The sequence below is a fragment of the Phymastichus coffea genome, unplaced genomic scaffold (assembly GCF_024137745.1).
Source record: "Phymastichus coffea isolate CEN01 unplaced genomic scaffold, Cenicafe_Pcof_1.1 PCOF00102, whole genome shotgun sequence".
Classification (NCBI taxonomy): Eukaryota; Metazoa; Arthropoda; class Insecta; order Hymenoptera; family Eulophidae; genus Phymastichus; species Phymastichus coffea.
In genome coordinates, this window is record NW_026706913.1 from 531829 (window position 1) to 549067 (window position 17239).

Here is a 17239-nt window from a genome sequence, read left to right on the forward strand (position 1 = left end):
ATAGAAAGATGAATAACAAAAATATTTTTTTTTAATCTAAAAAATTTTACAGTATTCTACGTGAAAAAAGATATATTTTTTTTTATGTACACTTTTTTCTAGGATTTTTATTTACAAAGTTATAAAAAGTTGAAAAAACGTGTCAATTTTCAAGAAAATTTCTCACACAAGGGTCATATTTGATGGACAACATTTTTTGACAAGTGATTTGGATAGGGTTTGGAAAAACGAAGAAAATGCTATGCTCAAAATTTTTGTGGGATTTTTTCCCTAGAATTGGCAAGTTATCAAAGACTGAAAATTTCAGAATTTTCATTGATGAATATTCGATTGAAAAAATTAGAAACCCGATTTCATAAATTTTGCGATGCATACTATTCGAAAACTCTTGAAAAGAGCTTCCAAATGAGCTCCCGCTCGTCTCTGTGCGTTGATTCTGATCAAAAATATGAAACTTTCAAGTTCAAGCAATTTTGCTCGAGGGGGGGGGGGGTAAAAGTGACTGACCGGCAGTGTATTTTTACAAACTTGACAGTGCGTCTGTCTTATTTTCGGTCCTATTCTTGGAAATAAAGTTTCCTTTTTCGGGCAAGATGCTGCATAATGACCTGACTGGTAACAGAAGAAACAAGGATTCTTTGGGCATTGTCTGTAATTATGATCACCTTGGCAGCATTTGCATGGCTCTCTGTTTTGTCTGTCTTCTGATTATTACTATTCACTGTATTATTTGTTTCTGTCTGATTGTTCTGAAACGGTATCAGTGAAGGTAAATTCCATCTTGTTTCCACGCTATTTGATACTGGTACTCGTTGATCTTGCCTGTACCCATGGGTCTGTTGGTCCCGGTTATTATTTCTGACATTAGTCTGATTGTTATTTATTTTCGGTATTTTGTCTTGATTTGTCCAGGTTCGTTCTTGTTTAACTGGTGGGAAGCCCAACTATTGATGAGTCCGAGCTTTCAGTGTCAGAGTAGTATCGGGTCGGTTCTTGCCATTGTTCACGAGAATAATGGTAGCCTGTATGTTTATTTCTGTATCTGGATGGCGACCGTGACCGTGATCGAGAGCGATAGTTTACTCGGTGTTTTGGACGTCTATTCCATTGTTCAATGTCAGATTCGCTTTCCGATGATAAAGATGATATCTTTTGTTTTTTCTATGTCGACGGATATTTCGTGACTGACTACCGTCTAAGTGGTCTGATCGTTGTGACGCTCTAGAGTAACCTGTCGTCAGATATATCGTCTTCACTGTACGAGTCTGAATATTTATTTACGCGTCTTCTCCTTTCTGATTGTTTAGCTCGTCTGTGGTTATCCTTATCACTATGAGTTTCCCTTGATGAGCTGAAGGAGCTAGATGGTCGACGAGAATAACTTCTGTGAGGTTCTCTTACTCTTGTATTTCTTTTTACTTTATGTTCCTCACTCATTCTGTCTGGTAGTTCTATTTTCCTTTGTTGATTATGGGTTCCCATGTCTTTCTCAACGTCGTCGAGAAATTCTTTTTCGTTCAAATACTGTTTCATACTCGTATGTCGAACTGGTTGAGCTCTGTTTATCTCTGTAGTGTCCTTTGAGGATTTTGCAGCAAGAGTGTAATTCTTGTCTAAACTCGTCTTGTTTATATTGTCTCATCTGTTCCTTTTTACAGGCTCATCTATCGCCGCAAGCTTAGCTCTGGTCGGCTTGACTGTGGCGAAGTCTGGTCTGTATCCGTTCTGGTCAATATTTGACGGACCGCGAATTTTCCTGGTTACGCCCAGGTTACTCGCTTCTTTAGTAGTGGTTTCGATCGCCTGTGTGTCTTTCGTTCAATTTATGACGGTGATTCAAAGTTGCTGTCGAACCAATTTGACTGTCTAGTACGCGTTTTGCTAGGTCTGTTGTATGACGGCGAACGTGGTGCCTGAGCTCGGGAATAGTTGTCATCTGAAATGATTTGTGCTATTTCCGTTTCTCTATTCCTGGTTTTTTATCTATTGGTATTACCTTGTTCCGCTTCATTGGTCTGATTCCATGTTAATGTCGGCGAAGTTGTGTGGAGTTATTTTGATGGCGTAGCTTGTCGACGAACAATATCTACGTCGAGTGGTAAATCAATTAATTGATTTGTATCTGTTGTGTGTCACTCGTATGTTTCTAACTCTTCATCTGCTGTTGACGTTGCATCTGTCGTATTTGTTTTTGGAGACTGGTTGGCGGTTTTGTTAAAGTCAGTTTTATGCTCTTCATTCCATAACGTTCTTGTAAACGGTGGAAAAGTTTCTATTCTTTGGCTGCAAGTCACGGATGGATTAGCTGAGAGTCTTTGTTCTCGAATTACCCATCTCAGTAGCTCTAATCGGTCTATATTATCGTCATTCGATATTCGCCATCCTCCTTAACGTAATTCATTACGAATTTCCTCCTCAGTGTTGTCAGCTATTCTATTTGCTACTTCTCGGACTGTTTTAATTTTCTTTAATATGTGTAGTAGGTCAGCATTTGATAATGGCAGTTTAATTGTGGCACTGGCTGGAATGTCATCATTAACAATAACCATTTGGACTAACTTGATTTATCTAGTGTCAGTGTGCTTTATAAATTTATTTATTGTCTGTCCGCTCCTACCAAAAATCTGAGTTTTCCAGTTTCCAAAGCTAAGTTCAAAGTGTTAAATTAATAGATATCAATATTGTAACGGGGTTGCTATCGTCTTTTATTTAATGCGCACGATCGCATATAAGAGCGCGCGGGATTATTCGAATATTCAAGCACAAAAGCCGGAGAGCAGGAGGGAACGAGTGTCAGTCAACCAACTATCTACGAAAATGAAATCAGTACGGCGTAAATAAGGTTAATATCATAGACGGAATCTTTTATTTCCTCTAACTATACAGCGCATTAGGCCCGCGTGTTTATGTTTACAGTGGCGCGCACGACAACAACATGCAGTGTCGGATCGCTCGCCGCTCTTTGTCCGCAGAGCTATTACATGCACACTTTTCGTCGAGCACGGCAAATTAGTTACTAGTATTGCTATCGCGGTCGCGAAATTAAGCTGGCCAGCTTACCTTAATGACGATTGTTCGGCAGCAAGAGAAACGTAGCACACAGCGTGTTCAGGCAAAGTCTTTCAGTTCTTTGTCGCGGATCGCGAATTCGCGCGCACACGGTTTCGCCCTCGATGGCGAAACACCTCACACACACACTTGACTCCGCATGAGATGGCACTGCTTTTGCTGGCTCAGGTCGACACTCCGGACAGCTCGGCAACAACAATCAACTAATATCTGCGCTGCGTTCGGACAATCAGACTGCGGGCTTCGATTTTTGCGGCTTGTGTATCGGTAGCTAATTCTCCACTTGGATCAGCTCGTCTCGGTACTCGGGAAAGCTCGGGAACTATCAACTATCCCATCTTGCACAGCTTAGCAACCGGGTGCTCATCTTCGACTCCTCTCAGGCGAAATCAATAGCTGATACTCGACTGCCTCATTTTCATACGCGCGCGTTCTGTCCCGTCGCGTGCCGAATTACCTCGTCACATTTTCCCCAACCGGTAGGTGCTGCCCTCGCTGACAGCCGCACGGTTGGGCCGTTAGCGCTAATAAGACGTATACCGTCACAATCTGGAAGCAGTCAAAATCCGACACCTCCCCAAAATCTGAACTGTCAGAATTTGGTGTCGAAATCCGAGCTATACACAAACCCAAATAAACTTGAACCGTCGCAATTTGAAATAAAATTTCACGTCAGACCCCAAACTGTCAGAGTCTGCGGCGACGTATTCGCACTGTCAAAGTCTGAACTGTCAGCACTTGAAACAGTCGAATCTTTAATCCGTTGTAAGTTTGCAATTTATAGCCAGGGTTTTGGATTCTCGGATCTGACTTTCAAAAAATTATGCAGGATCGGTCAGAGCTTATATAATATCCGAATTTATTTATAATAATATACTGGTTATCTTCAATACTTCTGGTCAGAAATACTAATTATCAGTATCTTGTACTGATGGTCAGAAAAATTACTAATTATCAGTAATATTATACTGATGGTCAGAAAATATGCTAAAAATAATCTTATTAAATAGTTATTCCGAAATAACATATAAACATGCATATAATAAATAATTAATTACATATAATAAACATGTATATAAAATAATTATCAATATATATAGCGATAATAATAGGGTAGTCAGAACTAATTCGCAAATTTCCGGTCAGTAACTATACACAAAATCTAATGTTGGGCGCTACTTGTGGCGGGGAATTTGGGGGGGTCTTAGCCGCACTCTCGAAGCTCTTCCGCCACAAGGCCTGATTGGCTCTTTATCCCCGATTATTTATTAGGGCGTCAGACCGCCGTGTGTGATTAGCGCGATTGTCGGGGATGGGACCTAGGTATAGCGACGTATTCCCGTTTGTTCTCAATGGGACTGCGCAGTGTGGGCAGGTATACGTTGACCCGCGATTTCTTCTAATTCAGGCCGTTAATGTCCAACAATTTGGTTTCCTGTCGTTCTCTCGTCCGTAAAATGCCGGCAGCTCAGGTTGTGACGCTTTACCTCGGGTCGGAGATACGTTCGAATTCGCGCGTATGTTACCTATCGTTGGGACCGAAACTTGCGAACCAGTGTTTCTCGATTATAACCGTCCGCGGCTGAAAATAATCAGCATGCAAGGAAGGGAGGGTAACAAGGCGCAAAATTATCAAAAATTGATCACTCTTAATTGTATTCATTTCAACCTACATACTATATATAGTATATATAAGTGGTCTAATAAGCGAATGATCAGTATAGCTCGACACGACCCTATACGCAGTGATACGGATCCACACGTCCCAGCGAGTTATATCTGTGACGGTCTATACTGTTGATTCCTGCCTTAGAAACCGTGATCCCCTAGTCCACTATCTAAATCCTATTACTCCCTCCTAACAATTTCGACAAATTTGAAAGAAACGGCAAAGGTCAGCGCGACTTAACTAAGACTAAAATTCTGTTTGTTTGATCTTCAACTAAAAGAAAATGGCGAAATGGTCAGCGCGACGTAGTTGAAGCACTAATATACTTTCCGATTAGATTTATCACTCAGGTTAAATTCTAATAAACGGGCAAATGGTCAACGCGACCTAACTCAAGCACTAACTTTCTTCCGATTAATCTAATCACTCACGTTTAATCTGAATAAAAGCGAATGGTCAGCGCGAATGAATTTAAGTACTAATCTTCTTTTCGCCTAACTCTAACTCTCACGTTAAATTAGAATAACGGCGAATGGTCAGCGCGAATTATCTAAACATTGATTTTCTGTACACTCAATTCTAACACTCACGTTTTTTCGGGGAGATAACGAAAGGTTAGCACAAATTATCTAAATCACTGATTTTCTTTCAGTCACTCTTTGCTACTCCCGTCAATTCAGAGAAATGGCGGAATGGTCAGCGCGAATCACTTGAAGCACTAAAGTATATCAGCGTCGACGTATCCACGCGTCACGACAACCTATTAGACCGAGAAATTCACGCCCGCACTCCGCAATTACTACTACTGAGTGGCACTTTACCTACTTACGATTTTCTACTGAAGATTCTGTGAACGAAAATTGGAACGGAAGAAGTCTGGCACAGATTACTCTTTCCAGCTTGAAGAATAGCGGCAAAATGGACGAGAATCGGCTTTTCGCGATCTCTTCCTCTCCTCTTTCCGAGAAGAAAACCTATTATTGGCCGATATGCTAATTCGGATATCGGTAGCGCCCTCCAAATATTTCATCATTGGTCAGTATGTAAATATAGAAAGTGTATGTAAATATATACAGTGCCCTTATTTTATCTCCTACTTTCGTCGCTATTTACCCTCTCTCACCCTCCACTAAGTCGGTTAGCATTGATCGATGGGAAAGATCTATCCCTACTCTTATTTATTTTTCGATGCGGACGGAAATCAAATTTTATTCTAATTCGCTCATTGATCGTGACGTCACCAGCGAGTTTCATCAGAAGTTCGAATTTTGTCAGTCAATTTATCAATTTAATTTGTCGGAATGGTTGTCGTTTATCATTACATAAAAAGGGTTGTGTTGATCGCATACAAATTTCCCTACTTATGTATTTTCCATTTTTCATAATTAAATTACAACTTTAAATTAATTGTGAATAATAAAAAAATTAAAGTCGTTTTATTCGTAACGCCCTCATCATCGCATTTACATTTAATTCTATAGTACTTATCAGTTCGCTCGCTTCATATGGTCAATCTCGCTCGCTCTCGTTTATTCTGTCTCGCTCGCTCTCGCTTAGTCTGTCTCGCTCGCTCTCGCTCAGTCTGTCTCGCTCACTCTCGCTCAGTCTGTCTCGCTCGCTCATGTTTAGTCTAACTCGGCGCTTCAAAATGGCCGCCCGCTCTCTCACACGTGCACCTCGTGTTTCGGTACCGGTCTTTGGAGTGCCTCCTGGGACGCTCCCTTTTCAATTTTTGTGGTGTGTGTGTGTCTCCGGGTGGCACTAGTGGTCAGCAGCAGTTATGTGAGTGTGACGTTCAGGATGTCGCCAATAGTGTGCAGCAGCCTGACACAGCTGATTGCCGGCTGCCGCTTCATCGGCGATTTTCTGCTCGCCCCAGGTGTGCCAGCGTTCTCCGGGTGTCAGTGCTAGTGTCTGGCAGTGTAACGGACCTGCATGTGTCATCAACATGAATTTCCGCTGCTTTTCCCAGTTAAGTTTTCCGTGTTTTCTCTCCGGTCGGCAACACGTGGTCGTGAGTGTGTGTGTGCGTGCGCCCTCTTATTTCATGTAGTGCACTCCATTTTTCGAGCATCCGTCGGATCACGTTCGTTAACTTGTTTTGTTGATTTCTCCGGTGTCGGTGTACGGATATAGAAAACAATGAGTGCTTGTATTAGGGCGCGTCTAGGTTCCCATTATACGGCTGGTTACTGGACGGCAAGGGACGGGATTGAATTTCCTGAGGTGTTGCAAATAATGCAGCACTCTCAGGCAAAGCCTTGTAATGTACCGCATTACAAATTATAGTCTCCAACTCAGTTAAAGAACATAATGAAAGATTTAAAATGGTTGCTGAAAACCTTATAAAAGCCGGATTAAAATTAGAAACGAGCAAATGTAAATTCTTCCAAAGAGAAGTAGAATTCACAGGTCACATTATAAATGAAAAAGACATTAAAATAGACCCTAAGAAAATAGAAGTGATTGAAGAATTCCCAACACCTCGTAACATAAAATATATCAGAGAATTTTTAGGACTAACGGGCTACTATAGACATTTTATAATTAATTTCACATAGAAAGCTAAACCTTTAATAGAATTGCTTCATAAATATAACAAACTCATCTGGAATAATGAAAGAAAAACAGCATTTGACAACTAGAAAAAGGCACTCTTTACAGCCCCAATTTTATAATTCCCAGATATAAAAAAACCGTTTATAATTACTATAGACGCATGAAATTTAGCGTTAGAATGCATACTATCTCAAGATGAAATAGGAGAAAATAAAACAATCACGTTTACTTCAAGAGTGCTAAAACCAGTAGAAAAACAATACTATACCTATGAGAAAGAAGTAAATTTGAAATAAATTTACAATTGTTTGTGATCATAAACCACTGCTATCATTTAGATCAGCCAATAACAACACAAGAGTACAAAAGTGGAGACTAAAATTGCTAAATTATGATTATAATATTGTAACGTTTTATTCTATCTTACGTTACTAAAGTAAATAGTTCGGACTCTAATTGTTTTATTTATAATCGTCTTTCCGAGAGTAAGCAAAAAGTTAACACGTGAATGCTTTATAAGTATTGATATTTCTACAAGCACCGAATAGTGAACACAGTATTCGCTGTTTTGATGAGCCATTTAAAATACCATTGAGTATTATTGCATCTATCGAGAAGAAGCCCGACAGCGCCGCAACAAATATTCAATTTAATTTCTAGGCAATTATTAATTTCAGAGAGGAGATAGTCTGAGGCCACTTTTTTCTCATAAGAGAGAAGGTCTTATGAGTTGAGCGCTTAAATTATCGTAAGGAAAAGGAATTAGCAGACTAACCACTGAATAATGAAATCAGTCTCAGCAAATAGCTGAGTCTTTATTTTGTTTAAAACTAACAAATACATATTTAATGACTATAATAACTTAATGTTCGAGATTAGCGCATAAAAATTGACTGAAAAATGCTTTTGTTCATTAGAAAAAACTTTGCAATTGTCGATTTTGCATTGTAAACAATAATTTTCCCACGCTGGTGACGTCATGCTCCTTATATGGTCTTGTTTTCGCCGAATTGCCCTAACACATTTACATGTATATGAGAAGAGCGCCTTCGCTCAAGTACCGCTTTTCATCAGTTTTCTTGTGTAGGACGAGTTACTATTTTGTAGTGGGAGAAAAGGCAAATCAGACTGGACCGTCACAATATAATATATAAACCAGGAAATAGTAATACTAATGTAGACACTCTATCAAGAAACCGAATACCAAATGGCAAAGTGAATATCCTAACTACTCGTAGAGCTCAGAAAGCAAAAAAATCAAAGAACAAACAGATACAGAAAAACTAAAGGACAACACAAAATTTAAAAAAATTGTTAAAGATAATACTCGTAAAACAGTAGGAAACAATAAAGACAAATGTACTACATGAAAACAATAACATTATTTTTACAAATGCCTGTTGAATCCAGGAAAGACGTCATTTTTATCGACAATCTACACACTGATTTGAAACTACTTAACGAAAAAACTAATGACATAGTATCTAATAAAACTATATCTGTTAATAATAATTTAGGACCAAATGAAATAGAAGTCAAGTAACTAGACTCAAAAAAATTACTATTCACGTTATGTATCGATACAAAGCAATCAACATCTTCAATAATAAATGATATTACACAAATAATCATAACTCTTAAAAAACTTACGATCAAGAAAAAAATTAAACAATATAGTATTTCAAAAAACTTAACAATACGAAACAGTCCTTCAAGATACTTTCAAAAATAACAGGGAGTAAGAGAAAAGGAGACCCAACTGATATGGCCGGCCAACAGAAAACTGGGACGCGTTTCTACCGATGAAGATCACCAGACTCGCTCATCGGAAAAGCTGACACTAGCTAGCGTCAGACTCCTCTAGCGAAAGCCATTCGTACTGCGTAGCAGGTTGATTTTATCTACCGTTCTCTGTTAACTGACATGCAACCACGTATATGAAATTATATTTCAAAACTGGGCTTAATTATGATTACGATATGATTTGAGTTGACATAAATGATGAGCTAGCTATCAAGAGACTCAAACCCCAAATATTATAACAATAAACTTATTTACAAGCCCCTCTCGACAACTTAAATATAACTTTTGAGATTTATACAGTGATGTAAGCACGTTAGCCGAGAGGCTAAGGTTTCTGCTTTGAATTGTTAGGATCGCCGGTTTGAATCCTAGAGATGAATTTTTTTTCATTATTACTTTATTTTTATTGTATCTTTAGATTTTATGTATCTCGTAACTTCGATCTCTTACTTTTTTATATAGAATAAACCTAACGTTCTATATTATTTGAGCGTTCAAAATAGACACTTTAACACCTGTTAGTATATAATTGCATGATAATGTTATGCATTTTAATGTTGTCACAACAATGATCTATCTTCGTAAAATACAAATTTATAATGCACTTATACAAGAGGTTATTTATTTATTTTCGACTTCGTCAATTCAATTAATTATTTTAATATTCCAAATGACATATGATCTGTGACAAAAAAAAGTGAAGTTAAGAAATGCGTAGAATACATTTCAGAAAGAGTTTGTCTTAGATAAATTCACTCATTATATACTGCAACGCTAGTTGATTCGATTAATCGATCCGTTCGCGATTCGTCTACTCGCGATGTTAGTTCGAACGACAAATTAGGGAGCCACCCCAACCCTCCGCCTCCGATTTTTCTGCAATTGAGATTTGTTATAGTTGTTAAAAAAATAAAAGACCCGTATTTTCTTTTATCGGCGGAAAAAGCTATCTAACGGATGAAACCCGCCCTAAAAAAACAGCTCCAAAAGCAGTTCTATAGCAATATCTTTAGTTGTAATGAATATTTTTTTATGAAACAAAAAAACAGAAGATACTTATACAAAAAGTAACAGACACACATTAATTTGATCCCCGGGCGTTGCAACCCCTACGTTGTATAGAAGAAAAACTATATTTTTCAGTGTATTTTTACCTTACAAAATCAAAAAGTTATGTTAAAAAAATTTAAAAAATGATATTCTAGTAGAAAATGATAAAACAAAATTGACGTGATTCGGAGATTTCCTATTATCTTTTATTGCGAGGGTAAACTACCCCTTAATGTTATTAATACAATATACGCAGTTGCAAATCGCAGATTATGCTGGTTATTTCATGTTCTATAACGCTCAAAAAAGCCAAACACATGTATATTTTTGTTCTGCCGAATAAACTATTTAGAGGGTGAAAGCTACCCCTGAAAGTTACCCCTCAACACCATTTTATAGCGAAATTTTCGTATTTTATGCACAGTTTTCCACGAAACAAACTCTAAAAAATTTTTTTTTTTAATTTCAAATAAATATATGGATTTCGTCTACAGGGGTTGCAACCCCCCAAGTCGTCTGAATGAAAAAGCTATGTTTTCAAATATTTTCTTGCAAAATTTTTAGAGAAGAAATGAAGTTTATGAAATTCCGTTTTAAATCTAACACAAAAGTATACAGTATCCGTCACCAGGTACTGCTACCCCTTCATTGGAGAGTGAACAGAGCATTCATTCGTTACCCTGATCCCCTACCACCCTGAACCCAATTTCCTTAAACCTTGAACTAGTTACCCTGACACGCTATATCCCGTAACTCCTACACCCCAATTTCCTTAACCCTCGAGCTGGTTTCCCTACCACGCTCTAACCCTGAACACCTACACCCCAATTTCATCAACCCTTGATATGATTACCCTGCCACGCTCTAACCCTGAACTCCTACACCCCAATTTCCTTAACCCTCGAGCTGGTTACCCTGCCACGCTCTAACTCTGAACTCGTACGCCCGAATTTCATCAACCCTTGATATGATTACCCTGCCACGCTCTAACCCTGAACTCCTACACCCCAATTTCCTTAACCCTCGAGCTGGTTACCCTGCCACGCTCTAACTCTGAACTCGTACGCCCGAATTTCATCAACCCTCGAGCTGATTACCCTGCCCTTTCCAATTTTCTAGACCGAAACCCGGTTCTTTGTTATTCATAATCCCAATTTCGACATATTTGTAATATCTCTGAAGAAAAGGACATAGGCGAAATAATTGTAGAAGATAACGTTAAATTTATTTTATTTTTATGTTATATTTACGTTATATCAATTCGTCATTTCATCTGATATTGAGATTACAGTGGTGGCAGGTGTACCAGCTCGAGGAATGATGAAATTCGTTTGTAGTAGTTCGAGGCTTGATGACATTCGGGTATAGGTGTTCGGGATTACAGCGTGTCAGAATAACCTGGTCAAGAGTTAAGGAAATTGGGGTTGGTAATTTAGGGTTACAGCCTGGCAGGGTAACCAGCTCGAGGATTGGTGAGATTCGGGTGTAGGAGTTTGTGGTTAGAGCGTGGCAGGGTAACCAGGTCTAGGGTTGAGGAAAATGGGGATAAGAGTTTGGCGTTACAGCGTGGCAGGTTAACCAGCTTGAGAATTGATGAAATTTAGTTGTCGGAGTTCGGGGTTAGAGTGTGGCACGGTTACCAGCTCGAGAGTTGATGAAAATTGGGAGTAGGACTTCGGAGTTAGAGCGTGGCAGGGTAACCAAGTCGAGGGTTGATGAAATTAGGGTGTAGGTGTTCGGGATTACAGCGTTTCAGGATAACCTGGTCAAGAGTTAAGGAAATTGGGGTTGAGAATTTGGGGTTACAGCTTGGCAGGGTAACCAGCTCGAGGATTGATGAAATTCGGGTGTAGGAGTTTGGGGATAAAGCGTGGCAGGGTAACTAGCTCGAGAATTGATGAAATTGTAACGTAGGAGTTCGTGGTAACAGCGTGGCAGGGTAACCAGCTCGAGGATTGATGAAATTCGGGTGTAGGAGTTACGGGTTCCAATTTGGCACGGCAACAAGCTCGAGGGTTAAGGAACTTAGTGTTAAGGGTTTGGAGTTACATCGTGGCAGGGTAATGTCTCGAGTATTGATGAAATTGAGGTGTAGGGATTACGGGTTATAGCGTGGCAAGGTAACCAGCTGGAGGGTTAAGGAAATTGTGTTCGGCGTGGTAGGAGATCAGGGCAACATATGAATGCTCAGTTTACTCTCCAATGAAGGGGTAACAGCCCTTCGTGTCGGATACTGTATACTTTTGTGTTAGATTTTAAACGGAATTTCATAAACTTCATTTCTTTTGAAAAAATTTTGCAAGAAAATATTTGAAAACACAGCTTTTCTTTGAGGCAACTTAGGGGATTGCAAATCCTGTAGACGAAATCTATATGTTTAGCTGAAATTTTTAAAAGAATTTTTTAGAGTTTGTTTCGTCGAAAATTGTGCATAAAATAGGATAATTTCGCTATAAAATGGTGTTGAGGGGTAACTTTCGGGGGTAGCTTTCAGCCTCTAAATAGTTTCTTCGGCAGAACAAAAGTATACATGTGTTTGTCGTTTTTGAGCGTCATAGAGCGTCATAACATTAAGTGGTAGTTCGTCCTCGAAATAATAGATAATAGGAAAACCCCGAAACACGTAAATTTTTTTTTATCATTTTTCACTAGAATATCATTTTTTAAATTTTTCTAACATAAATTTTTGATTTTGTAAGGTAAAAACACATTTAAAAATACAGTTTTTCCTATATATAACGTAGGGGTTGCAACGCCCGGGATCAAATTAATGTGTGTCTTTTACTTTTTTTATAAGTATCTTGTGTTTTTTTGTTTCATAAAAAAATATTCATTACAACTAAAGATATTGTTATAGAGCTGCTTTTGGGGCTGTTTTTTGGGGGGTGGGTTTCATCCCTTAGATAGCTTTTTCCGCCGATAAAAAAAATTACGGGTCTTTGATTTTTTGACGAACTATATCATATCTCAATTGCAGAAAAATCGGTGGCGGGGGTTGGAGTGGTTCCCTAGTAAGACAGAGAGAAAGGGCGTTCGAACGTTTGAATATTCAGTTAAGCCTCTGCTGCTTTCGCGAAAGTACCGCCGAATATTTTCCACTGTGTTTCGTTGTGTTTTAACGAATGTTTCCTTGGGAATTTGATACGTGCGTTAGTGTACGAGGAAGCAGCAGCAGCAGCATTGCAGCAGCAGCAAATAGCAGTAAATTTAAGAGCGAGGCAGCGCAGCTGATCAATTCGAGAAGCATCGACCGTTGATTTTCAACAATTACGGCTGATCACCGTAAATGCACCGCAGGGTAGGTGCACCTTCCTTTATTATTTCGCGACAAAATACTTTCGAAAGTATTTTATTAATCGCGAGCGTAATTTTTGTATTCGCGCCGAGCGTTAGATTTTTCGGCAATTTTCGAATTCTCTCTCTCTCTCTCTCTCTTTTTCTCACCCAATTATAATTAATAATTATGAATCCTATTTGCGTGCGTTAGTCTTTCGGCCCATAAATGACTGTATTTTTTATTAATTAAACTTTGTTAATTTTATTTGTGGCTTACGTCCATTCGTTTTCTATTAGCTTAATAGATCTATAAAGGCTTAAGTCTTAATCCGATTTCGTCTAGGGGATTAGGCGGATTAGTCATTCATACTGAAGATAGATTGAGTGTCACAAGTCAAGTGACTTATGGTGAGTTTAACTCGGTTGGAGAGAAGATACTGAAACGAAATCATCAAACGTAAAGGCGAATATACGTATAACTATACGTGTTTAACGGAGCGGCGGTTAGCTCTACATCGTGGGAGTTTCTGCGTTAATGAATTTCTCATTTTGTAGGATAACCACCCCGTTACAATACTAGTTTATAAACGTTAATTATGTTACAATAATTAGAATTGTCATTGAAATGGAATTAGAATTTATTTGAAATAGCAAAAAATTCTCCAATTTATTGCAAGCACTCTAGCCTAAAATTATTTACATATCGATAACTACCACTTAGCTAATTATTATCTGACCGTAAAATTTATATATTTTATCAGATAAGTGTAAATAAAATATATAGACATAAGAGAAGTGTTATAATGCCTTTCAGAAGGTATTTGTTTTCAATCAATTTAGGTATCACATAGATCGCATACGATTGTCTTGATGCAGAATATTGGAAGCATATATATACGTAAAACTAAATTGAAAATGCAAATAACACATATTTATTAATTCTGTGTTTAAATTATGAAGCACATACAAATAAAATTTTTTGAAGATAATATTTTTTAAAAAGTTAGCATAGACTTCCACCATTTTTTCCTATACCTATTTAAATTATAAAATGATGGAAAACGTCCGTGAACATTTGAAGAGTTTACCGGGGCATTTTTATCATCAATTTGATATACTTATCCTTAACTGAAATGCGTGCCACAAAAATTAACCTTTAGCTCTTTTTACATGAATGCTGAAAAAAATAATAACACTATGGTATTATTCGAAAAAATGAAAAATATCGCCTGTTAGAAACATATATCACATTCTTCAAAATATAAGTTCATTGCATTTGAAATTAAAGTAAGTAAAACTAACGCATCAACAAGCTGTGTTGACAGTCCCTTTGATCGATACAAAAAATCACTTTATTTTTATATTTTTCTAGAGCTACTAAAAATTATTTTTAATAATGTGACGTTTATTTGAGATGTACTTTTTTGTTATACGATATGATGATATTATTCGTATATGTATAGATAAACGAATGTTGCAGTGATGTTGTATAAGAAAAATATATTTAAAACAATGGAAATGGTATATGAACATGTGTGTGTGTTTAAAGAGAAACATCTGAAAGCTTGTTTGAGCGAAAAACTTTCGCCTATTTGAAATGGTAAAAATTATAATCCAAAATAATGTCGAATGAAAGGGTTGAAAAAGATATTAATGCTAATTTGTCAAATATTCTTTATCATTTTCTATCACTATATATACCAAAAATAATAATCGAAAAACGTCCGAAGACGCAGTAAAATTTATTTTTAACTATTGTAGGCTTAAAAAATTGTACTATATGATATTATTGTCATTCATTTCATGTAATTGAATTTCCATTAAATTATTGTATTTCTACAATTTTTCATGTTTTATAGGTATACGAAAAACAATCAAGTCAGATCTCTATATTAAATATACATATACAATGGTATTATATATTTGCGATTTAACGACTTATCTACAATTTAGTCGAAATTAAAAAAAAAGTTTGCATAAACTAGATTTATTTAAAATTATTAAAAGATTTGTATTTGAAAAATTATATTTCAATTAATGTTGTAATATAGGCGGAGGATATTAAAAGTACACATGAGTTGCAATAGGAAAAGAGGTGTTTTATTGCTACGCACTGCCAAGCGATTTCAGAAGAAGTGAGCTCCTAGCTTGTATAAAGAATCGGCGGCTCGCAGGCCTTAGCTTGAAGACACAGCACACACACGTTCCCACAAAGCGCGCGCATGCGCATACATATGAAATGCCGAGCAAGCTGATTTTAACACTCCCTCTCTTGCTTTGCATTCCATATGTCCAAATACAAAAACTTCCAAATACAAAGAAGAACTTTTAAATACAAACGAAAAACTTCTAAATACAAAGAAAAACTTTTAAATACAAACGAAAAACTTCTAAATACAAAGAAAAACTTTTAAATACAAACGAAAAACTTCTAAATACAAAAAATCTAAATACAAAAATAAAAATAGGAACTAGCTTTTTCTTATAATTAACTTAACTTTTTCTTCTAAATTAAATACTTCTAAATTCATCTACCTCGATCATCAACGTCTTTCAATCAGCATTATTAATAACAGCCGCCTCTGAAAAATTCAAAAGGAATTTTTTTATACATATATATCAGTTACGATAGTTCAGCAATATATATATATAAATTTATTCAACTTAAATGTTACAACTTTAGTTTCTTACAAAGTACATTTCATTATTATTGTGTGACGTGCCTTGTTTCTTTTTTTTTTTTTCTTGTGTTTTGTGTGATTATGTTGTATATGTGTGTGATTGTGTTTTTGTTTGTGTTAGTGTATTTTGTATTTCCTTCTCATCTTCTTTTCCATTTGCCTTCCCTTTTTCGTCTTCTTCTCACTCTTTCATTCCATCTTCTATCCCATCCTCTTTCTTTCTCTTTCCCTCCTATACTTACCTCCCCTCTTTCTGTAAGTCCTCCCATTTATAATCATCCTTCTGTTTTCTACCACGATGTCCATTACTACTCCTGCTTCCTGGCAAGCACTGAGGACCTTCTTTGCTACCCTTACCATTTTGTCCCTCTCTTTTCTTTCTTCAAAGGACAGCCACTCGTCTAAGCTCATTTTTCCTTCTCTATATATTTCTCTTTCCAAGTCCCATATCTTGTCTCTGTGTTCTCTGCTATTAAACTCTACTTTCAGCCTTTCTCCCAATTCCATTACGTGATTCACTTTCACTTTATGAACATTTTCAAACCATTCTTCTATTTTTGCACCTTCTTCCCATTTTGGTCCCTTTTTCACTACCAGTATTCTTTTTTTCCACTCGTCCCATTCTTCTCCTGGTGATTCGTCACTCTCACTTTCCATTTTCCTTTTTTTTCTTTTGTTTTTCTCTTTTTTTCTCTCTACTTCCTCTTCTGCTCCTTTCTCATCTCTTTCTTTTCCGCTTTCTTTTAGGTTTTCCTCAATTGTTCTTAGTCTTATTTCCTGGTTCCTAGCCTCTCTTTCCAACTCTTTTACCTTGTTTTTCACATCCCTTCTTCTTTTTCTTTCTATTTCCATCCATTCTTCCAGGTCTTCTTTTTCTACTCTTCCGTCTCTTTCTATCTTCGTTATTTTCCTTTCAATTTCATCCATTTTCGTTAATCTTTTCTTTTGCCTTCTTTACTCTATGAATTTTCTTTTAATTTCTTTCTTATCTAGCCGGTCTTCTCACCTGTCCGTATTAGAGCTTTTACACCTTTTCTGCGATATCCTCCGCTCCCTCTGCTTTCACTCATGCTTACTACCATTCTCTCTTACCAATTTCTTTCTTCTCTCTTTTCACTTTTCTTTTTCTTTC

General features: G+C 37.2%; 1 protein-coding gene across 1 annotated transcript; it reads right to left on the minus strand.

The window, feature by feature from the left end:
- Window positions 1-557: 557 nt before the first annotated feature.
- Window positions 558-17034, minus strand: LOC131670156 (uncharacterized). Its single transcript, XM_058945543.1, has 4 exons — window positions 16350-17034; window positions 1657-1811; window positions 1282-1578; window positions 558-944 (listed from the first exon to the last, which is right to left on the minus strand). Exons 1-4 carry the CDS (start codon window positions 17032-17034, stop codon window positions 558-560), a joined length of 1524 nt encoding a protein of 507 aa, XP_058801526.1.
- Between the last annotated feature and the right edge of the window lie 205 nt (window positions 17035-17239).